The sequence below is a fragment of the Pteronotus mesoamericanus genome, unplaced genomic scaffold (genome assembly GCF_021234165.1).
Source record: "Pteronotus mesoamericanus isolate MK-2021 breed Mesoamerican mustached bat unplaced genomic scaffold, CSHL_Meso_final scaffold_582, whole genome shotgun sequence".
Lineage (NCBI taxonomy): Eukaryota > Metazoa > Chordata > Mammalia > Chiroptera > Mormoopidae > Pteronotus > Pteronotus mesoamericanus.
The window spans coordinates 4671686-4695743 of record NW_026555323.1 but is presented as its reverse complement, the minus strand read 5'-3'; the positions used below and the strand labels follow the sequence as shown (position 1 = coordinate 4695743).

The 24058-nt window shown below is 50.9% G+C and overlaps 1 protein-coding gene across 2 annotated transcripts; it reads right to left on the bottom strand.

The window, feature by feature from the left end:
* Positions 1 to 2159: 2159 nt before the first annotated feature.
* On the bottom strand, positions 2160 to 8182 carry LYSMD4 (LysM domain containing 4). 2 transcript variants are annotated; one of them, XM_054561897.1, is made up of 3 exons: positions 8155 to 8182; positions 6675 to 6964; positions 2160 to 4496 (listed from the first exon to the last, which is right to left on the bottom strand). In XM_054561897.1, exons 2-3 carry the CDS (start codon positions 6954 to 6956, stop codon positions 3888 to 3890), a joined length of 891 nt encoding a protein of 296 aa, XP_054417872.1. In that variant the 5' UTR covers positions 6957 to 6964; positions 8155 to 8182; the 3' UTR covers positions 2160 to 3887. The 2 variants fall into 2 exon arrangements, with proteins under 2 accessions (XP_054417872.1, XP_054417873.1); XM_054561898.1 differs by lacking the exon at positions 8155 to 8182 and adding an exon at positions 7790 to 7938.
* Between the last annotated feature and the right edge of the window lie 15876 nt (positions 8183 to 24058).

Sequence of the window (24058 nt, the reverse complement as noted above, 5' to 3'; positions counted from 1 at the left end):
AGAAGAAGACATAGGAGTAGGTTTTTAAAAAAAAAAATTATCTTTATTTTTATTGACTTTATTGGGGTGACCCTGGTTAATAAAATCACACAGGTCTCAGGGGCACCGTTCTACAACACACCCTCCGTACAGCGTTCTGTGCGCGCTGCCCCAGGTCAGGTCCCCCGCCCGCCACGCCCCGGCCGCTCTCCCACCTCCCTCCACCCCCTTCCCCTCTGGCCACCACTTCCCCATTGTCTGTGTCTGAGTCATTTTTTTTTCTTTTTTCCACTTAATCCCTCCCCCTTTTAGACTACAAGCCCCTCCCCTCTGGCAGCTGTCAGTCTGTTCTCCACCTGTGAGTCTGTTTCTGTTTGGTTTGCTAGCTTATCTTGTTTGCTAGATTCCATAACTAAGAGAAATCATATGGTAGGAAGTGAGCCTCGGCCATGATTTCTGGGTGTAACCCCTAAACACAAGCCAGCATATCCAAAATGAACAAGTGGAACGACGTCAAACTAAATAGACTCTTGCCAACCAAGTGATCCATCAACAAAATGTAAAGACAACCTATGGGATGGGAAACAGTATTTGCAACCCTGGTATTTAATAAGGGGTTAATATCCAAAATGTATAAAGAACTTATACAACTCAATAGGAAAAAAAAAATCCAATTTAAAAATGGGCAAAGGGCCTGAACATCTTCCCAAAGAAGTTATGTGAACCACCAAAAAGTACATGAGAAGGCGCTCAACAGCCCGCATCATGCAACCCAAAACCTCAGTGATTGCGCGCCTCCCACCGGTCAGAATGGCTACCATCAAAAAGACAAGAGACAAGTGCTGGCGAGGATGTGGGGAAAAGGGACTGTAAATCGTGCCGCTGCTATGGAAGACAGTACGGGGGTGCTTTTCGAAACGTTAAAAATAGAACGAGCCTATGATCCAGCGATGCCACATCAGGGAACATATTCAGAGGAGAGGAAAACGCTATGTCGAGAAGCTATCTGCACCCTGTGGTCATAGCAGCTTTATTTACAACAGCCAGGACACGGAGAACAAATGGATATAGAAGTTGTTACACACACACACACTGAAATACTGTCATAAAAAAGGAAGTCCTACCATTTGAGGGTGTTATATTAAGTGAAATAAGCCAGTCAAAGAAAGCCAAATACTGTGCGGTCTCACTTATGTGTGGAGTCTTTAAAAAACAAACAAACAAAAATCAGCAGCGAAACTCTTAGAAAAAAGAGATCAGATTTGTGGTCACCAGAGGCGGGGGGAGGGGACAATGGAAGAAGGTGGGTGAACAGTACCCCCTTCCCGGTACAAGGCCGGGAAGTACCGGGGCTGTAAGGTACGTGAGGACTGCAGTTAACGCTGCTGCGTGACGTACGTTAAACTCAAGAGCACATCTTGAGTTCTCATCAGAAGGACAAAGCACTTTCTTTTTTGTATGTGTGAGAATACAGATGTTAACTGAAGTTAACGTGGTGATCGTTTCACATTTCTGAGTTAAATCATTACACTGTACACTTTAAACTTACACAGTGCTGTATGCCCACTATAGCACAAAAACCTGGGGGAAACAGAAAAACGTTCAGGTCTTCTCTGAGGGCTGTCTTCACAGGGTGGCCCTCCCTCCCTCAAGCCCCCTCTTCACAGTTAAGGCAGAGGCAGCTGGAAGAGTGACGCGGGCAAGCGGGGCAGAGGCGTGGCCTCACGGGGCAGGGGCGTGGCCTCACGGGGCAGGGGCGTGGCCTCGGGGGGCAGCCCCGCCCTGTGTAACCCCCTAGGCTTCTGCTCTGAGGTCATGCAGCCTCGGCTCCGGGAGAAAAGTGAGGGATGTCCCTTGCCTGACACCACAGGCTCCCCAGCCCCACCGCTCAATGGTGAGCACCCAAAAGGACTGAACAGATTTAATCGCTTCTTTGAAACATGAACACCCCAAAGACACTAAAAACGTAGGAAGATACGTAGAAAACGAGCTTCGTAGCCTCTAGCGGGCACGCGGAATGAAACCATTTAGAGCACCTTATGCAGACTTCTCAGCGAGAAGGTGGGCGACCTTCACTTTGGGCACAAGCCCTGCACACGGTCCCCTCCATCTTCTCTGACACTCCGCCCCACATTTTGGTGAATTACCAGCCCCCAAGATAAAAAAAAAAAAAGAATCAATTTTCCTTCACAGAAGAAATAACTTTATTCCACTTGAAAAAAGTACAGGACACAGTTACTCATTCTTTGCCGGGCAAAAGTCATTTCCCCACAGGACTCTGGGCCCCACCCGGTGAAGTCAGTGGTGACAAAGGGAACCAGGTGGCCCTTGGGGTGAACAGCGAGCGAGCGTCTGGCTGGAAAAGCAATCCCAAGATTAACACGTTTTTTGTAGCAAAGGTTCCCAAGTTCATTTCACCCAGAAGACCATTTTGTCTTGAAGAGCACACGCTTAATTCTGAAGACAATTCATATTTACTCACTGAACCCGGGGCAGATCGCTTTTCACAAAACTGAGGGGGGGCCCGGCAGCTCATCTTGGGCGCCCTTCCCGGCCCACCGCCACCTCGTGGTGAGCCCTCCTCAGCCTACCGCTGGGGCCTCGCGTGTCAGCCGCCACCAACCAGGCCCGAGCTCAGGTGCGGTGCGTGTTTAGCCCCCTGGGGAGAGGCCTCCGAGGCAGAGCCACCAGCCTCCTGCCAAAGCAGGCTGCCCCCAACCCCCGGCCCGGGGCACCACTGTCGCCTGAACGGGAGAAGGTGGGCGAACCTCAGGTGGACAGGCTTCAGGCCCTCATTCCGTGGCTTTTCACAGCAGGGTCACCTCTACGCCCTCCCTTAAGTGTTTGGGCTTTTAACATTATGTGTCACATTGTACATAGAGTGTTGTTCACCCAAAGAAACACTCTACGCCCTAGGCTCTTCCTGTGGCTCCGGGACTCCGAACAGCGTCGGGGAAGCACCAGGACGCATGCCTGCCCCGACTGCACGTCGCTTCCAGGTGTGCGCGGGGCTGCTGCTCCTGGCAATGCTGGGCCTGAGACCGTGTGGCCTTATGCGTCACACGGAGGGACTTCAGGGACTGGCACGCATTCTCTGTACTCAGCTCCAGACGCTGGCCCGCAGAACGTCCTCCAGGAAAGCTGACGCGGGGAATCGAGTCAGTGAATGCTGCGGGGCGGGGGCGAGGGGGTGCTCCACAGGCAGGCGACACTGGGCACCAGCCCCCAGATGCTCTGCCAGGGCAGCAGCTTTGAACACACCTGAGCTTCGGACTGAGCAGCTCTCAAAGTATGACAAACAGAACTACTGTTCACTCAGTATCACAGCAATTAGAATTTAGGGCTGTTAAAAGTTATTTTACAAGTATCATTGCCTCAAAAAGGCTAACGGGTAAGGCAGAGAGGAAGCGGGTGACATTCACCATGACTGGGTAGCACCTTTCCCCAGGGAGACAGAGAACGCCACTGGTCAGAGCCAGTCACCCTCCAGGGCAGGCAGGGACCTCCGCCGACAGCCAGGCGACCAAAGCCGGGCCCCGCAGGTCCGCGGGCCAAGGCCAGCGCCCTGCTCCCCAGCACATCCAGTCTGGGGGCTGCACATGCTGTTGTGAAGACACTCACGCCCTCAACAAAGGCGGCCACGTCCCGTGTAAACACTTCTCCTGCACGCCTTTCGGGAGACAGGAGGCCAAGGACGTTGGTGGCTCGGCTCAGCAGCCGCGGATGAGGCGAGGACAGGGCATCGCTCACACGACGAGGGTGTTACATGAGACCACACTGGGGCTTCCGAAATGTGTCCACTCCCACAGGAAAGCAGACGCAGCCCCCTAGGAGGTGGCCAGTGCCAGCTGCAGTGCGTCAGGGGCCCCGTCGCTACAGCTGGCCTGGGCCTCTAGCGACGGCGGCTGCTAGTTCCCTGCCCAGGCGGTCGGCCTGAGCTGTCTGTCCAGAGAGGCGGTGGATGGCACCGGAAGTGCTGATTTGGGGGCCTGCCTTGGGCTGGCACTCACTGCCATCGAGCCATTGGGGACAGCGGTTGTGTTCAAGGTACTAGGAATCTCCCCAGTAGCTTGCATCTTAAAATAGACCACATAGAACACTGGTAAAACAATCCCAACGAGCAGCATGATGCAAACAGCGTTCCACCACGGAATTCCGCAGTCGGCTCCGTCGGTCGGCGACTTCGGAGGGGCCGGAAGCAGAGGCTGATCGGGGGGCTCCACGCAGTACCCTTCCTTTATAAAGATTTCTGACTGCACCACATGCTCGATATTCTGGTCGATGCCCCTGAAGAAATCTGTCAACGGGCTGGACAGGGCGCTGGCGCTTATGGCCGCTCCATCTTCGTCCGGCTGCTCGAGGGTCACTCTGGTCTCTGAGGAGGGGCTCAGGAGGGGCCTGAGTTCTTTGTGGGTCTCTGTTAAGATCCCGTGGTTTTTCACTGGAATCTTAATAGATTTCAAAGCATACATGTCTTGTTCTAGGATGAAGTTGTTGGCTTTCTTGATATCTGCAACCTAGGGAAGCATCAAGACAGACATCACGAAACACACACGTCTCCTCAAAACCAACGTCCGAAAAGCAGCTCTGAGCCCTTCTGGATGACAGGCCGAGCCCACCCGGTGCTAGAACATGATGAACACCAGGAAGCAGCACCTACACGTAAAATGAGGCTAAAGAACGTTGTGTTTTGGCTTTAATGTTAGGGCTTCATCATTAAAATTGCCTCTAGATTTACAACTCTGAACCACCATGGTAGCAAGAAGACTGTTGCCCTGTCTGCTGCTTTTAACTTTCGAGGCAACAGCGCCCCGTCGGGCTGCCCTCCCTCCCACGGCGGGACCCAGTTCAGCGGCTGCAGTGACCACGGGCATTCAGCAAGCCCAGAGCCCTAGGCAGCTGGACAGACACCAGAACGGAGTTGACCAGTGATAATGTTTTAAGAGGTGTGCCTTCATGATTCTATCACATTTTCTTTTGCACAAGTGCTGCATGGCACACAAGTTTACTTTTTAAATAAAAGTGACCTAGAGTTAATTCACTTTGAGCGTTTTGCCATACTTATAATTAGAAGCATGTGGGAAATCACGAATCAAGTTGGAAACTACGGGCTGAAACTTTCTATTCCAATATGAGCACTCGAGGAGAGAGGAACACCACTTGGAGTTTCATAATGTAACGAGGTTCATGACGAACGCCTCCCGTAATCAACCTTAAGACTGAGGACGGGGCAGACGTAAGTCAAGGATAAAACCTTCCTCAAGCTAACGTTTCAAAGTGTCAGAGGTGGGCTCCACGGTTTGAACATCCAGGTCCACTTAGGGACTGTAAATACAGCCAACAGACCTTTAGACAGAGCCTCATCCAAGTCCCCTCCACCGCCTTAATTAGTTAGCAACTGTTTTCAATCATCTAATTAAATTGGGGCGAGGGCCATTTTTCATTTATGCCCTGAAACTGAAGCGTAAGTGCTTGAGACCATTTTGTCTTTGTGTCTACCAAACTAACATCAAATTTATTTATTTTCAACGGGAAAACTCATCACTTATTGGCAGCAACATATAGTCTTCACAGATTCACTCAACATCACCATTCCAAGAAGGGCAGTGTGTCTATTCAGCTCTGAGTGGGGCAGGGTTCGTTTTTCAGCTCATGTTCTATAAACCATACAGGATGCCCCAGAGGCCGATTGGAAGAGTCAGGTGTGTAGATTTCAGGACAATTCAATGATCACTGTCATTGCCGGCCTGGTTATTTCCTTGGGAATCACCCCACACCCCACACGTGTGCTTAATCATTTGAACTCTGTTAGTGACAGTTGAAGGAGGAAAAGATGTTTAAAACATCAGTAAGTTGCTCAGGTAGCCTTAGAGAAAGCCACAGAAAACTGTAGCACAGCGTCAGCAAAGCGAAACAAACAGTTTCAAATCAGGAGAAAAATGCAGCAATTCTGTAAATACTTTCCTACTTACTTTGCCACTGTTAATCACTCTGAATGCTAAAAACATAATTAAAGAGAAACAGGGTTATATACACAGCATACAAAAGCTAGATCATGCAGTCCCAAAAGAGAGAAGACAAAACTTTACAAATCAAATAAGTTACAACCGGCAAGAAAGGCTCAGAAAATGAGAAGCAGCCAAAAACGCAAGCATGCCAAGGAAATCTTGGATAAACTCTGCCTGGCATCTCTGGCCCCACTAGGTCTTCTTCTTTTTTTTTAAAAACACTTTATTTATTTTTAGAGAGAGGGGAAGGGAGGCAGATAGAGGGAAACATGGATCAGCTGCCTCTCGCAAACTCCCAAACGGGGACCTGGCCCACAACCCAGGCATGTGCCCTGACAGGGAAGCAACCTTCCAATTCCAGGCTGGCACTCAATCTACTGAGCCGCACCAGCCTGGGCTGGCCCCACTGGGTCGTAAATAAAATTTGAAGGGACAAGGACGAGTAGAAACATTTTGCAGGAAGGGGAAAGCCCCATCCCCTCAGATTCCTAACCAGCCCTCGCTCCGACCCCGGGCTTAGAGCTGAAAGTACTTCCACCTGCCTTCCCTCTCAGGCGAAACAGGGGAGTCCCGCCGCTTCAGGAGGCCTCTCCCACACACGTGCCGGGGTCAGCAGGGGGCAGCGAGGGCTCCCACCAGCAGCCGGAGGCCGGGGCAGGCGGCCCCTTCCCCCGCGGGATGTCTTACTTTGCAGCCGTACTGAAGAGCGAGCTTGTTGAGGCTGTCCTCCCGCGCCAGCTCCCGCTGTAGCAGCACCACGGCGCCGGCTCCAGGCTGGGGAGGGGGCTGCGCGCCCTGCTTCCGGCGCTCCTTGCCCCGCGGCCGCAGAGCCCCGCGCGGGGGCTCTTCCTCCGAGGAGTCCCCTGCGTCCCCACCGCCATTTTCAAACACGTAAACTTGGCTGCTCGGCGTCCTACAGACCACGGCCGGGCCTTGGAAGGTCTTGCTTAGCACTCCATTCTGCCTCATTTTCTTTACTGGAAACCAAACCCCACGGTTAATGCCGAACAAGTTACCGTCCCTCCTCTGACCACAGTATAGAAAAGCGTCTTATCCGAGGTTAGTCCTTTCCGGAATCATTGTAAATACTCAACAAAATACCAGCAGTGCAAAACAATGCGTTTATGCTGAAACGGAGGGGGAGAGAGAGGCAGGTAAAAACACCGTTTTTCCCCCTCCTAATTGCGTATTTTGCGCGGAAAACACAAGAACCCCTCTTCTTCGTGCCTTAGTCCTCCTCCACCCTCGTGAGTCCGCAAAACCACAAATGGAGAGAAAACCAACTCATCTTTGTGGTCGCCGAGTAGTAAAGAGGCGGCTGGGATCTTGCACTGAGAATCGTAACTCAAAACCGTTGTGCGACCTATTCTTGTACAACTTTACGCATTTCAACGAGCCGTCACGAAGGCCACTGGCTTAGAAGAACTAAGAATTACTCTGATTCTGAAACTGCCTACGTTACACACTCTGTAAGGCAAGTTAGGGGAAAATTCCTGCCAACCTCAGAAATTCACTCCGTTTCTCAGACGCCCTTTTGCCTTCATTTCACCCCGTGTCTGATTTTTATTTTCACTTCCAGCCACGGCAACAGCCACAATGTCCCCTGCCCCCTCCAGAGCGTTCCAACGCGTCCAGAAATGAAACCTCAAACACGGAGAATGACAGCCTCAGAGTTGTCATCCGATCCCCGGGGAGCCACAGAAGAGCGACCCATTCCGGGACAGCCCGTGGCCCCAGCGTGACAGCCCACCACGCCCCCCGCCCGCGGAGGTCGCCGCCCCCGCCCACCGCCCCAGGATCACCTGTGGCGGCCCGATGCTGGGGCCGCGCCTACCCGACCGAACTCTGACTCCGCAGAAGCCCCGGAGGCTCCCAGGCCTCGGTTTCCCTCAAAGTCCCTCCCGTGTCAATAAAAACCGGGAGCGGCTCGCCTCCGCGCTTAGACAGGCGGGGCCCCAAATACTGCAAGACTCGACCTCTGACCTCCAACCCTAACCACCTCTGGCCAGCCCCGGACGGTCGCCGCCCCTCCAGCTGTAGGAGGGTGGCCTGTCCCCCGAGCCTACCAGCGGGGCAAAGCCACCGCGTCGCAAGGGGTCCGTGTAGCCCCACCAACCAGGACCAAGACCCCCCCACCCCCGCCCAGTCCCCGAGCAAGCCCCCGTACCTCAGCTCCCAGGATCCGCCGCGCCGCCGGCGCTACAGACACTACTGCGCATGCCCACAGGCTGCGAGTCGCCGCGGACCTCAGGGGGCGGGACCACGACCTTTCATTGGCTGTCTCGCTGAAAGACAGCCAATGAAATGAGCGGTGGGTGGGCACTGGAACAAGTCTGGCTGTCCTGATAGGCCAGTACCGGCGCGGAGAGCGAGGCCGGGAGGGCGAGGCGCCTGGGTCGGGGGCGGAGCAGGGGCCTGGGGGCGGAGCAGGGGCCTGGGGGCGGGGCCCCAGCTGTGGGACCTGCCCTGCTCCCCGCCCTCCTACCTGCCACCGACTGCAATTCACTTGAACGCCTCGCTCCCATCCTTTAGCTGAACCTTTGGCCCTGCTTTGTACGTCAATAGTCTGGAACGAAGGGGCGGATTCCCAGTAGAGGGCGTGTCACGGGCCGAGACCCCTGGCGGAGAAGGGTACCTTCCTCTGGTGGGCGAGGGGTCCGCCAGTAGAGTTTGCTCCGCCCCGCCCATGACGATAAAAATGTCCACCATGTGGAAACACTGAACCACAACAACACGGACCAAAAACTTAATTTTATCAAATGTCGGAGGGCAGTGGACTCCTTAATCTTAAAAGTGATGGATGAACTCACACACTAAAGCACAAACGTTTACAACTTCAATCCAAAAAAGGAAATAAAAATTTAAAAGCCAAACAGTAACTTGAGCAAAATAAAGGCAACGAATACAACAAATGATCAAAATCCTTATTTGAGAGCGAAAGGCACTAAAGCCACAAGAGATGAAATGTGGCTTGAGGCGGCAAGTGGGGAAAGAGGCCCTGCTGGTGGGGTGTCAAGTGGGATGTTTGTAGCTCTACGTAGCAAAACTTTTAAAATGTGCATATTCTTTGATTCTGTCTCCCATGTTTAGGAATTTACCAAGGAAATAATTAGGACATGTAAAAAGATTTGCTGCGACACTGCTGTTAATGGTGAGAAATGGAAGCTGCCCAGTGTCTTGAAGTGGGGGATTCAGTTGCATTCACTGAGCTCATGTTTGGCATGAAACACACTCATTTCAAATAATCTTGTAGAAGGATGTTTATGAATACGGGGCACTGTTTTGAAAATCTCTAGAAAACACGGTCAAGGACAAATACCCCATAGCAGCACCCCACATCTATCCGAGGGTCGTAAAGAATGTTCTAGAGGTTATTTGCTTTACTTACGTGCATGTGCACTTTCAACAGTGCCTCTGCTGTGCACGTTTAGTCTTGTTAGGAGGAGGTAGTGTAACTAGAGCCACAGGCGCTGAATTCAGACGTCCAACGTTGGATCCAGCGCCATCCCGTAGGACCTATTGGAAAATTCTGTGGCCTCGGTTTTCTCATCTACAGAACAGGACCTGAGACGGACGCCGCTGTTGTGAGGGTTAAAGGGGGTGCTGCTACCTGCTTGGCGCTGGGCAGGTACCTGGCCTTCAGCAAGCGCTCAAGGAAGGTGGGCTAACATGGTTGCCAAGGGGGAACCATAACCCCATAAACGTCGATTTGGATTAAAAGTACATTCCTACCCTAACTTAGGTTGCTGGACGAGCTCTGGGAGGGTTCTTTTGAGGCGTTGATCTGCTCTGATCTGAGGACAGGTTTCTCAGGTGAGTTTGCAGCCAGTTCGTCAGCAGCTTTGGATTGTCCCCCAGGCCAGGGTGTGGGCAGGTGCCCGCAAAGAGGAGCTTGATGAACTGGGCAAACTGTCCTAGGCCATGTCAGCAAGAGCCACCGCCCTTCAGACCAGGTGAGCGCCCACACGGGAAGCTGAGCACCTGGCCCGAGCTCCCAGGTCATCGTGGGCTGACTCCTGCCTGGACCTCCGCTTCCTGCTTGGCGCCTGGGGCTGCTGTGTCAGCTCCTTCATGGGAACTCATGCTACAGTGTGGGTTTCCCTGAAGAGCCCCCCAGGGTGTTTAAAGTGTTCCTGGGCACATCTTAACACCATCCCTTTGTCCCTCTAGGGAGCAAAAATCCTCAGTACTCGCCCATCCCCCACTTTCCAATCACCTTGCTTCCTCTCCCACACCAGCATTTGAGCTCAGCTTGGCTTTCTTGCGCATGCCTGGGAATTGTGCTGGGAGGTTCAAAGGACCCAACTTAACACTGCCACACGGCATCTCCTTCCCAGTCCCTGGGGTCAGGCGGGCACAGACCTTATTTATAATTTTTATGTGAGTGACATGCTAAAATGGTACTAGATATGTTAGGTTACAGGAAATGGTATTAAAATCAATTTCACAAATTATTACTCTGAGTTAGATGCCCAGGAATGGGTTTGCTGGGTTGAAGAATATACGTAAATTTAATTTTACTAGATGTTGCCAGGTTGCTTTAAAAAATGCCATGACAACTCACATTTCAGCAACAATCTTTAGAACACAGCTTTTCCCTGCAACACATAGTAATACTTGTTTTATTTTTTTTTATCAGACTTCTAGGTATAAAATGAATACACTGTTTTTTAACTTTACATTTTTGTAACTGCTAATAGGTTTGAAGACCTTTTTTTGTGCTGATCATTTAGATCTGTTCCTCTGTGAATTGCTGCTGTGTTGCGTTAACTGGATTAGGTATATAGCAGAAAACCCACAAATTGCAGAGGCTATTTATGTTATCCCCAGCCCCCATGTTCCAGTATGGCTGCCAGACTTCCAGACATCACATCCTCATTCCAAGGAGCAGGAGAAAGTCAGGCACCAAAGAGGGCACACTCCCCCCCGTTAAGGAGACTTCCTGGACGTTACACATAATATCTCTGCTTGTATATATTGAGTCAGAACTAAGTCACATGGCTTCACCTAGCTGCAAGGGAGGCTTACAAATTTAATTTTTGAGTTGATACCCTAAGTGAAATCAGGAGTCTATTAATGAGAAGGATAAGGGTAGAGGGGGATGGTAATTGGAGTAAGTAACTGCCTTCTTTTCCGCCAATTTTTTCATTTGGTCATTTCCCTTTTTTCCCCAATACTATATTATGTTGAACCGTATAAAATTATTGATATTTTACTCTTTTGGCCAATGAAAACAGCAATTTCATATGCTGCAAGTCAGTGGACATGGACCCTTTGCCTTTTTCTCTTATCAGCATGGCAAATCTCTTTTTCCAAAGTTGATACTTATATATCAAATCTGTTGTGCCTTTGCCATTCAAAAATTTAAAGTTTTTATATAGTCAGGGGTGTTTACTTTTCTTTTATAGCTTTGAGGTTGCCTGCTTTGGCAGGGAATTTTTCATGTAGATGTAATCTCCTATATTTTCTTGTAAGATTTCAATTGTATTACTTTTTTAAAAACATTTAAATCTTTCACTGTTTTGGAATATAAATACATAAATTGTTTTGCATACGGTGCGAGATCGGGTCCAGCTTGATAATCTTCCAGCTGGAGGGCCAACGATGCCAGAAGCATTGACTAAGTAGCTCCTCCTTTTCCTGCTGAGTTGAAATTCTATCTTTGATAAACATTAAAGTCATACTCACACTGGGATCTATTTCGGGACGTTTGGGTACATGTCAACTCTTAAACTTAACTCGAAACTGCTGAGTTTCCCGCCATCCCCCTCTGCCCCTTTAAAGGCTGGTTGGGGTGTGGCTGGTGATGCCCCGGAGAAGGTCAGATGGGAGACCTGCGATCATCTTCCCAAGTCCCCCACACTTTCCTTTTTGCATTGCCTGATCCGAGGCCTTGGCCTGTGTCACAGGTAGTTTCGCAATGAGCCCAGCATCAATTTGGGTGATGAGTGGCCCATTGATGAACGGGTGATTCATACTTTCAAGTGAATCACGCTCTCGCTTCCTTGCGATGTGCTCCGACAGCCACCGCTGTGCCCCACTGTTAAGAGGGCAAATGTTGGGACTTGCCCACTCCACCTGCACCCAGAATGCTGTCTACATGCAGCAGGGGTAGCGACCCCAACAACAAAATCCAAGGCCAGAGGGCTTCGCGGGGGAATTATATCCAACATTTAAAGAATTAAGAACATAACTGGTGTGTCACAGGCTCTACCAGAAAAAGAGGAGGGAACCCTTCTCAGATTGTTCTGTGAGGTCACTAGTACCCTGATACCAACACCGGACAAAGACAGCGTAAGACAAGAAAACTACAAACCAATGACACTTAAGAATCTAGATGCAAAAGTTCTCAACGAAACATTAGCAAACTGAACCCAGCAGCTCACAGAAGGGATTACACATCATAATACCCCGAGATTGTCCCAGAAATCAGCAAATAGAAGGTTGGTTCAGCCCGTGAAAATCAATCGTTGCAACACCCCGTATTAATAGAATGGACAGAAAAACAGGATCATCTCAGCAGGCACAGAAGCAGCACCTCACGAAATCCAATGCCCTGTCATGATAAACACATTCAACAAACTAGGAATAAAAGGGAGCTTTCTCAGCCTGACCAATGGCATCGATGGAAACTCCCTACCTAACCTCTTAATATCTGGAACAAGACAAGGATGTCTATTTGCTCTTGCCATGTCTAGTCAACACTGCAGTGGAGGTTCTGACTAGGGCAGTTAGGCAAGAAAATAAAATAAAAGTCAGTTAGATTGGAAACAAAGAAGTAAAACCATCTCTATTTGCAGATGACATAATCTTATATGCAGAAAATCACCCCCTCCCAAATCTATATGAAACTATTAGAACTAACAAATGAGTTAAGCAAGGTTCTATAAGACAAGATCAATATATAAAAGACACTTATATTTCTATATATGAAATGGATAGTTCATATACAGCAATGAACATTCTGAAAATAAAATTAAGAAATAATTACACTTAGAATAAAATACTTAGGAAGAAATTCAACATAAGAAGCGCCAGACTTGTACACTGAAATCTACAGAATTTAAAAGGACCTAAATAACTGGAATGATAACCCATGTTCATGAAAAATTAATATTAAGATGGCAATTCTCTCCAAATTGATTTACAGGTTCCATTTAACACTTCTCAAAATTCCAACTGTGTTTTTATTGCAGATATGGACAAGCTGATCTTATAATTCATACAGAAATTCAAGGGACCCCAAAGAACCAAAGCAATTTTGAAATGCAAGGACAAAATTAGAGGACTCACAATTTCCAATTTCGAAACTTCCTACAAAGCTACAGTAATCAAAATTGCCATAAGAATAGACACATAGAACAATGGAATAAAACTGATAGCCCAGAAAAATCCTCGCATTAAGTACAATTGACTTTTGACAAGGGTGTCAAGACCCTTCCATGCCATAAAAATAGTCTTTTCTACAAATGGTGCTGGGACAACTGAATATCCATATTATAAAAATAAATGTACATCCCTGTTGCATGTCATATTAAACCATTAACTCAAGAGGAATAAAAAAACTAAATCTAAGAGCTAAAACTTGAAAATTCTTGGAAGAAAACATAGGTTTGAAAATTTGTGACGTTGGATGAGGCAAAGTCTTCTTGGGTATAGCATGAAAAGCACAAGCAATCAAAGAAAAAAGAGACAAACTGGATGTCATCAAAAGTGAAAGCGTTGTACATGAAATAACATTCTCATGACAGCAAAAGACAACCCACGTGGCAGAAGAAGAAAATATTTGGAAATCATTTGTAAATCAATTTAGAAAATATTTGGAAATCGGATGTGTCTCACATCCAGAATATACAAAGAATACATACAGTTCAAAAAGACAACCTACTTAAAAATTGACACAGAATTTGAGTAGACATTTCTCCAAAAAAAGACACAGAAATTACCAATAAACACACGTAAAGATACTGAATATTGCTTCTGGCTATTTTGACTGAATGCATATCATAGGTTCAAAAAGAATTTTAAAAAGTACTTTGAAGCTCAGGAACATTGTATCCACGTTTTAGGTGGATTACTTTCTCTGCAAGCAGCTAGACCAGAGGCGTGGAGTGAGGGCGACTGGCCAGCAGGGGGCGCTGTGACGTCGCTGTGGGTCCAGCCTGGCTGAGCCTGCCTTGCCTTGGGCTGTCCTTCAAAAATCACACAAGTGGGGAGTGGCAAGCCTTGGATTTCAAGCTGTGGCTCTGTGATGCCAAAGCTCATGGTTTTCCTACTGTCTATGGCCCAAGATCGAGGTGCAGGGATGGCTGAGTCTGGACGGGGGGCCCTCTTCCTGGCTTGCCAATGGCCACCTTCTTGCTATGTTCTCACATCGTGACGAGTATATACATGTGTATATTTGTGTGTGTGTGTGTGTGTGTATCTGTGCATGTATATGTATTTGTGTGTGACACACACACACACACACCCACCCCTCACCATGACCTCTTGTGACCACCCCTAATTACCTCCAGAAGCCCCAGTGGCGGGGTGAGGGCTTCAACGTGCGGATTCTGGAGAGTTAGTTACAAGCGTTCATTCCATAGCAATTGTCTCTTACAGTCACTACGGAGTTACCTTCGCCGGTGCTCTGTTCCTTCACGCGGATTCCCATTCCTTTGCCACCGGCCTCTGCTGCCTTCCTGCTCATTCCTCTTCCCCGGCGCATCTCCTTTCCCCGCTGCGCCAGGCAGCCCCCCGTTTCCTCCCCCGGGGCCTGTGAGAGTGTCACTCCCTGCCTGTGCAACCGTCGACCTCAGCCGCCTCCCAAGGTCACGGTTCACGGGCCACCTTCTCCCCCAGCCTTCATCCCAAGTGTGACGGCATGGATTTCCTGCACTGGGGGAACAAAAGGCACGGGAGGAGAAAAGGACTTTCCAAACACATCAGATGTTCTGACTCGTCTCTAGAAGGCGGGGGCAGTGAACTCTGCGTTGTCCGTACTCGCCCGGCCAACTGCACAGACCTAGCAACCGTTAAATAAAGCGGTTGTCCCCTTGAGCAAATATTGGGCTCCCATAGGGATGCCGTAAAACACAGGGTAGACTCAGTAATGGGTTTCTGGTAGGAGGAGACCACCAGGGCGGGCCATTAACACCACATTATTCGGGGCCATTGTTCAAGAGCTAATCAATCGTGAATTAGAGTTGGAGCCACATATAACTTCTTTGTGGCGTGGTGTCACCATCGGTCATGGTCCAGAGGGCTGAGGAAAGACTGAAGTGAGCTGGAAGTTGAAGGTTTAAGGTTTCGTGAAACAAAGCTCATTCAATGATATTCATGAGAGGATGACGTATTGGGGTAACCAGTCCTTGGTATTAGTCCAATTCCATTAGTGATCCCAGGGGCCAGCGAGCTGCCCAGCTGCTGAGCTTTCTGGAATAGAGTGATTAGTATTCAGCGTGTGTCTGGGGAGAAATCATATACGGCCCATCTTGTGTTTTCAAAGCTCTAAATGGAGACTCCACGAGAAGGGGAGGTTTAAGATTTCCACATAAAATTCAAAAGCTGTGTTCGGCTGGAGCGAGGGGCCCGATTAACTTGCAGTTGGGGACTTTGTTCCTCCGAGCCCCAGAGGACTGGAAACTGACTTCGGTGTGAGAGTCAGCTTTGGGGGAGCAAGACACGAGGCAAGCCTGGAGCTGCATTAATGCCGAGGTGCTCTACCTTGTCGTGGGTCCAGCTACTATTATTACCATGAGCAGGAATACCACCGGTCACCATCTCTTTGGACCAAATGCATAGGCATGAATGTAAATAGCTGTATATTTTAAGATGAGAAGACCACATACCTGCGGTGCTGAGCACACAAAAAACTCCAGGGTGCGGGGACTCATGAGCCATTTTATTGTCCTCGTCACTGTCCCTGTAAGTCCACTCTGCGGGGCCGGGTCTTCTCCCGGCCCTGGATGAAAACTTTGGCCCATGAATTTTCTGGTCTCTCCTAAGCAATAAAAGCAATTCCCTGATCTCTTTCCCCGGTCAGTGTCAGCTGCAAAATGTGGCCTCAGTTCAGCAACATCTCGCTCCATTACGTGATCCAAACTGTGAACTTATTCGAAGTTGAGACTCCTCCCCCTTCTTTGGCGGGGCTGGAAGCCCGCCTGGGGCACGGGGGCCACGAGCAGCCCATTGGGGTTCTCCCCACCACTGCCTTCTTCTCCTGCGGGCCTGGAGAGGGTGAGCAGGGAAGGGGAGCCAGAAAGGCCCTTCCTGCCTGGTCCTGATGTAGCTACTGAGTACATGTGCTCTTTGGGCCTTCCCTGTGGGCACTTAAGGCTGGCCTTGCTCCTAAAGCACTTCTGTAGGTTGTCCCGAGATACACGCCCATCACCCTGTTACCTGCTGGGATCTCTTACCTGTAAGGTGGACGTGGGAGACTTGCTTTCTTCCCCGTGGCTGGGGCTCCGTCTTCAGCTCTTGGGATACTGGCAGGTCACAGCTGGCCTCTTGTGGCGGTCCCCGCACAACAGTCTTCTCAGGCAGGACCCGAGCCCCCTGTACGGGCTCTCTCCCACAGCCCACACATTTGAACACACCCTGGAAAGGCAGGCTGATCCTGGAGCAGCTACCTCTGCCTTGTGCCCTGTTCAGCCATGAAAGCACCCACGCAACCTGCTATGGACCGAATTGGGCTCCTCTCATCCGTATGTTGAAGCCCTAAGCCACAATGTGACTGTATTCGGAGACAGGGCCTATGGGGAGGTGACTAAGGTTAAATGAGGTCATGGGGTGGGGGCCTGGTCCAATAGGATTAGCGTCCTTATAAGACAAGATACGGGAGGCACCGTCCCCCTGTCCCCACCGGCAGGCCTGGAGCGAGGCCCATGGCACAGCAACAGCTCTGCCCTGCAAAATCCTATAGTCATCGATGCCCTTAAGATCCATAGAGTGAGTGATGGGTTTAAGAGACACGTAACTGCTTTTGCCACTTGGTTTGACAATTTTGCTCAGGTGTTGTCTTAGACACATGGGATCTATTATCCTGATATCAAACCAAACTTGCACGTGATCACCATTTAATAAAAACGTGGCTGGTAAGAAGCTAGACCCGCCTCTTAACCCAGGTCTCTTTAAGGTTTATTGTTCTGTCCACAGCGATATTGCGCTGACCTTCTGAAATGGAAGGCGTTAGGGATGTCATAAAAGATGCGGGCGTCTCCTGGTCTGCTGGGTAAAGGGAGCCCCCACATTTCCCAGGCCCAGTCCATCCGGGTCCAGCTTCCACGTCTCCCTGCTGTTTTTCAATACACGTGAGCCATCTCCTCTCCCCTCAGAGGCTGTAATCCCACCTGGTCCCCAAAGGAGAGAGTTGACAGCCACCAGGGGACAGAATCACAACCGGCGCTGGGAGCAGCCTGCAGCCATGGGAGGCAGCCAGTCTCGGCTGCCCTGGAGCAGAGGATCCCTGCCCAGGGCCAGCCGTCCGGCAAGGCCTCAGCCCGTGGCTTGGTGGCTCGACCCTGGCTCTTAGCCGAAGCAGAGAGAAAAAATGAGCGTACAGTTAGGACAGGGGCCAAGGGTCATGGCAGCTGCAGTTTCACCCGATGTGCTGCATGACCTTGGCAAAGACTCTTTAGTCTCCAAACCAGCCGGGAGGGGAAGTCTGCTGGCTAATGCTTTGCACATGTATGTTGCCAGGAATAATGAGACAGGCTCCACGAAGCATATTTTGTCCTTGAGGGACAAATAGTACGAGCTATTTATTTTAGGAGCATGGCTTCACCAGCTTAGCCCAGAAACAGCCCCCGGCTCCCCTGGCATGGTCCCGCAGAAGCAACGGAGTCTAATTAGCTGTCCTTTTCTGCCTGGAGGCCAGCTAGCCTGCTCCAATCAGAAGGCAAAATGCTGTTGGCCTGGCATTCAAAGGTCATGTGTGCCTGACCGCGGCCACCAGAGATCTGGACTGAGCTCTTCATCCGCACCAGGCCCAGGGCTGGGCCCTGGGGGTGCACAACCGTAAACAGACGGGGCCTTGCGTCTCTGGCGTCAGCCCTCATCTCTCCCACAAGGCTGCACCCTGTGTTCCAGCAGCTTTCCGTCCATCTCTGTTCCCTTCACAGGCTGTCTCTTCTGCCCAGCTTGCCCCTTCCCCTCCGCTGCCTGCCGAGCCCTTCCGTCTCCTCCGAGCGTCCTCTCTGTGAGGTTTGCATGGGCTGCACCAGGCAGCCTACAGACAAGAGCACGCCCGGCTGCAGACTTCCTGTTGCTGAGAGCGGCCGTGCCCAGCTCTGTGTGTAGACTGATGGATGGCTCTGGACTACTCTCCGTGACTCAAAGCCAAACAGGACCTCATTCTGAAGTGGTTTCACCCATAAATCTGCCTCAGGACCTAGACCTCGCAGCCAGCCTGCCATCAGGCTCTGGGGGACCCTTTTCAGCTCTGACAAGGCCATTGTGCCTTGCAGCCTTATATAAGGCTGGGGTCCAGGGTGGGTGGGCTGAAGGTCCAAAAGACCCTGGGACGCTTGCGTGACAACAAGATAGGAATCAATAGTGTTATGTTCATTGGTGTTTTCCCATTCGAAGGAGAGCCAGGAAGACTTGGGCTCACTTCCCGACTTGAAAAGAAAGTAATGCAGATCCCGGGCCAGCGGGTGGGCCGACGGAGCCTGGCAGGGTGGGAGTTGGCCGCTGACCACCTGCTTACGCACAACCCCTCGATTCCTCTAACTCCCTCCCACGGGACCTGCCTGAGCAGGGAAACAGGCCCCCGAAGGTCCACCTGTGGGGCCTGTCTGAATCTTCCCGCAGGTCCGGACCGCCTCCCTCTTTACGCCCTGGTGTAAAACATGGCGTGTTAATGGACTATTTGAGGCTGAGCAAGGCCAACAAGAGATGATGGCCAATGAGAAGGTAGTTTGTGACTCACATCCGAGCGGTCAGGAGGCAGAGAGAGCTGGCAGGAGTGGTGTGGATGTGGGCTAAAGCCGTTACTGTGTTCACATGGGAAGGAACGGGCAAGGCAGGGTCCGCAGGCCTAGGGTGGGTTAGTTTGAATACCTTCGGTGGGCTTTGGGCCATGGGGTCTTGGTATCTGGCCCGCGGTGAGGCGGGGGAGCGGGGAAGAGCTGCCCAGCGTGTGTGAGCCTGGTAAACGAGGCGGCGGGGGTGTGGGCTTGGGCTTGGTGGGTTTGTAGGTGCAAAGCACGCTCTCAGGCTGGCCTAGGAACTGGCCTGCCCCAGGAGGGGCTCCGTCTGACTACACAAGCAGCCAGAGATGGTATATAAACAGACAGCCGCTGCTCGTTCCAACAAAACGTTACTTATAACAACGGACAGCGGGAAGGAACTGGCTGGTGGGTCGCAGTTTGCAGACTCCTGGCTTAGAAGCTGGGGGTCCACAGGCAGGCATGGCGGGGGATGGAGAGGCAGGCCTAGGGGTGGGCTGGGAAGTGGAAAGGGTGGGCTTCAAAGGGTCACTTTGGTATTGGTGTGACAGCCAGAGGTAGCAAGGCTTCCTAGGAGCTCCTACAGAGGACTTAAAAGATAAGAAGTGACAGGACTTGGAGATGTCCTGTCTATGGGCTGAGTCTCTGGTTTCTGGCTTTTGTAAGAATGGGAGGCGGCAGGGCCACTCATCGTGATGGGTAAGCCTGGGGAGAACCCCTGTCACGTGTGGGGCTAACGAGGGATGACATGGGGCTTCCCACCGCACGTTCCACGGGACGCTGACCGGCGACCCAAACAGGAGCGGGCGTGGCTGCTCTCGGCCCCGCACGAAATGTCTCCATGTCTGTCTGGCACCTGCTGTCAGTTCGCGGCCATTTCTTCGGGGCTGTCTTTCCTCTTCGGTTGCTTCGGGGGTTCCCTCTTCATCCTGACGTCTTTCGCGATGATGGGTGAGATGTGGATTTATTTTGATTCGTTCTGTTCACGATTTGCAGGGACTTTTGATATAAGGACTCCTGTTCTTCTTCAATTTGGGGGCATCCTTAGGCCTTGTCTCTTCCAGTATGGCTCCTCCATCATGCCTGCCATTTCTGCTGGAGCTCCTATTAGACAAAAGTTGGTACCTTTCACTCAAACTTCACTCTTCCTTAACGACTCTTTCTTTTTTTTCTTTGAATTCCTTTGCTTCTCCATATTGCCTTTGGGTAAAATTCTCCAGTCCTACCTCCAATTCATGAATCTTCAGTTTGATTCCTTTATCTCTGGAGTTTAGCCAGCATTTGGGTTTTTTCATCTTAATGACTTTATCAATTCTGAGTTTTCTTCTTGGCTCCTTTTCCTATATACTTGACTTTGTTTCAAGATTTCCTGTTCCTTTACAAATAGATGTCACTCCTAGATTTATCTCCTTCAATATCCCAAAATAGCTGTGTAAGAGCCCAGCTTACATCTACCCTGGCTGTGTGCAGGCCGAGACCTGTATGTCTGTCCACGTGGCCGGGCGGCTGGGTCTGGACAGAGAAAACCACGCGGGACTATTCCGCGTGGTCTGAGCCATTGATGCGCTTGCAAAGCACAGCTGAAGCCATGACGAGGTGACATTTGTGATCGATGCGAAGGCACAGAACTCATCTGAGGCTGGTTGTGTGGCAGGGACTCAAACACAGAATACTCGGCTTTGCTGCGTTAGAGCCCTCGAGAGGCTGTGGATCCAATTTCCCCCTGGGCAGGGGTTTGTTTACCCTGATCCCAGAGCCAACAACCCTATTAGTCCGAGCTGACTGAAATATTTTTCCACATTTGGGCAGAGCCACTGTTTGCTCAGAGAAGGGCACAGCCACACGCTGCTACGATTCTCTGAGGACGGCGACTGGGCCTCGTTGATCCTTCCTTCTGCCCTGTTTCCTGACGTGCTCTGTAAAACGGTCATTTAATACAAGTCGTGATATAAATAAGTGGCATATACCACAGCTTACACATTCAGATGAGTGTTGGGGCTGCCTTGGGAGCCCCCGTCCTAATAGAGGGACATGGCCGTGCGCCAAAGAACGCAGGGATCCTCCTGAAATTGCTCAGGGGACATCATATAAACCACGTTCGTGTGTTCCAAGTCAATCCTATGGTTACACTTCACCGTATGCGTTGCATATGTCATGCATGGTAGTTAGAAATAGACGGAAAAATGAAACATAAGGTAACATGTGGATGTATTATAGAGTGGCTTTGTGAAAAGCAATACTGGCAAAAATCATTAACACATCAAACCAAACCAGCCTCAACATCTGCAACTCTGCAACCCTCCTCTCCCTTCACTGTGTCCCGCTTTAATAAAGCGGCATTTGGCTTCCACTAGGGCTTCCCAGTCTTTCCGTATGTGACAGGTCAATAATCATAATCGCATGTTGACTTTGCAACATACTATTTTAATGATGTGTTCCTACACAGCAACCCTGGGACGAGACTTCCAGAATTGCTGTTTCATAACTACCAACTGGCATGTCAGAGCTAACCTCAGGGGCGAGAAAGCCAATGGCTGGAGACAAAACATCGTTAGCGGACGGAGTGTCGAATGCATGATTGGCGTACATGGGGTTTGGCTGGAAGTGGGCACCCAGAGACTGCGACAGCTTCTAAAGAACAGTCGGTTTGCAAGGACCCCAGTGAGTGGATCTTTAAAGGGTGTTTGGCCCCCTGAAGGCCCGCCATCCTCTGAGACCTATGAGTGGGCGCTCAGTGGAAGTTTCTGCGTCTACAAAGGAACCAATGTCAGAAGTGGAAAATCATCTGAAATTGGACAGAGGACAAAAAAAAATATGCAGAAAGCGGAAAGGGAGGAAGAAAAGAGGAGAGAGGGATGCAGGAAAGGAGGAAGGGATACATGAATACAGACACGAGACGGAGACCGAGTGAGAGAGCAAGATGAAAAGCGAGCAGAGAGAAGGAGGAGAGAACAGGAACGAACCCGGAAGGAGCCTGTCGGAAGCTGCAGGGACAGCCTCGTCGCCCCCAGCCTCCCGAGGTCAACCTGCAGGCCTGTGTGCACGACCTCTGGGTGTCGGACCGCGGTGACCCTCGGACACCAGGCACGTCCCGAGGCAGCCCTGGAAGGAGGCAGACCCCTCAGCCTCACTGCTCTGCTACACGGTGGTTCGGCTTTGGCTGCACTGGGCTCCACCTACTACGGGACCCTTTGATCCAAGGATCCCTTACATTATTCCCACAGCGGAACAGAACCGCCCTCCCCCGCCCCCCAGCCTAGAGTACCTAGTCTTTTCCCAGGGAAATCCCAGCATTCCCTGAAGAAATCCCAGGAGGAAATTCTTCGAATTTCTTGGTCATCTTTGAAGGCCGGTCTCTGCAACGTGGAAGCTGCTCAGAATCTGAAAGGGCGTGTTTTCTGAGCAGGGCTTCAAAGCCAAGGGGAGGGCAAGCTCACGGTGCCCAGTGGGGTGATGGGCGTCGTCCTTGGTCAGGGAGGTCCCGCCGTGGGCACCTGTGCCACGCCGGAAGCCAGCCAGGCACACGGACTCGTCCTGACAACTCCATACGCTCAGTGGTTCAATTTTTATTACGGAAACACCAGACGGTGGCGCCCAGATCAAGCTTCGTGAGGATCCTCACCGAACCAGATTTCCTCTGCCTGTGAATCTGTCAATCTCCTGTTCCAAAGATAACATGAAAAGGAGAGCAAACAGTTTCTAGATCACCATGGCAACCACCTGGAAACAAACACCTGTCTCTGTTGGCAAGGGGCGGCGGACGAGGGGAAGAACTGGAAAAACTGCAGACATCTTGTTTTCATTGACTTACAGCGAGGTGTCCAAATATTTGTATCATTTAAGGTCTATGCAAAAAAAAAAAATCATTGCATTTAGAGTAGACTTTTATTATTCAGCATAAACATTTTCTGGTACAACCCTGAACTGATCTGAAAATAATCTGAACAATGAAAATAGTAAACCAGGAAAGGTGCGATGTGGTCGCTCGGTGCGTGCCTGAGCTGGGCCCCGGGGACCCAGGGACACGCAGGAGAAACATGCCTTCTGCCCCAGTGGAGCTTACTTTCCAGATGGGAAAGCAGACAATACGCAAGGAAAAACGTTAACATGAAACCCACTTAGAGGGCTGCGGTGGGGGTGACGGTCCCATGCTACCCACCCCTCACTTTTGAAATAGAAAGTGTCTCCTCTGCCTGTCCCGCCACCTTCTCTTGGGTGATGGGAGGAGATCATGCCTCTTTGGAGCTCACTGGTCTTCCGGTCAAGAGAAACTGCGCAAGAACTATACGCAGGGAACCGCGCAGACGGGGGCCCTCCTGACTTAGACAACACACCCCGGACTGAGCCTGGACACAACGCGGAAATGAGACGAGACTTTGGGCGGGCGGGAAAGGTGAGTGAATTTCGCACGCGGGGGCGTGGGACTTCTCTAGGATGCGACCACAACGATATTTCTCTTCTCACTGCTATTCAAGGGACTTGCCACTCCCCTAGCAAGAGGTGGACTCTCTGCCCCCTCCCCTTGCACTTGAGTGACATTTTTGTAACTGTCTGCCCTACTAGAGGCTGGTAGTTGTGCTGCTGTATAACTTTTGAGCTGTCTGTCATGTGACGGACAGAGCTCTCGTGAGGGTCCCTGCCTGGCTCTCAGAGTATCTGCCCCTGAAACCCTGCCAGCAGGTGTCCGCGGAGTCAGGCAGACCATGGGAAAGGGCTTTGCCGTTGTTCCGGACGACAGTCCTAGCTGAGGTCCCTAAGGCTGACATCGGCCTCTGCTCGTAGTTAAAGCCGCCCCAGCAGATGCCCCGGGGAGCAGAGGCGAGCTTGCCTGACCACATCTCAGATCAGGGGTGATTCTGAAGGGCCATCCCCATCCCAGAGCTTCCTGTGCGGCTGACTGGGCACGTGGAGAAGACATGTATGAATATGGAGATCAAAGACCAACATGGTGATTTGGGAGACAGCGGAACGTGCGTGGTTTAAGTCCCAGGTCTGGGCGATACGACCCAGGGAGGAAGTGGAGAGAGAAGGCGGCGTAGGGCGTGGCGGTGGGGCACCTGTCACGTGGAAGGCTCGCGGAGAAAGGAGACCCAAGAAAGAGGAGGATTAAACATCAGAAGAGGCCGCCCCAAACGAGAG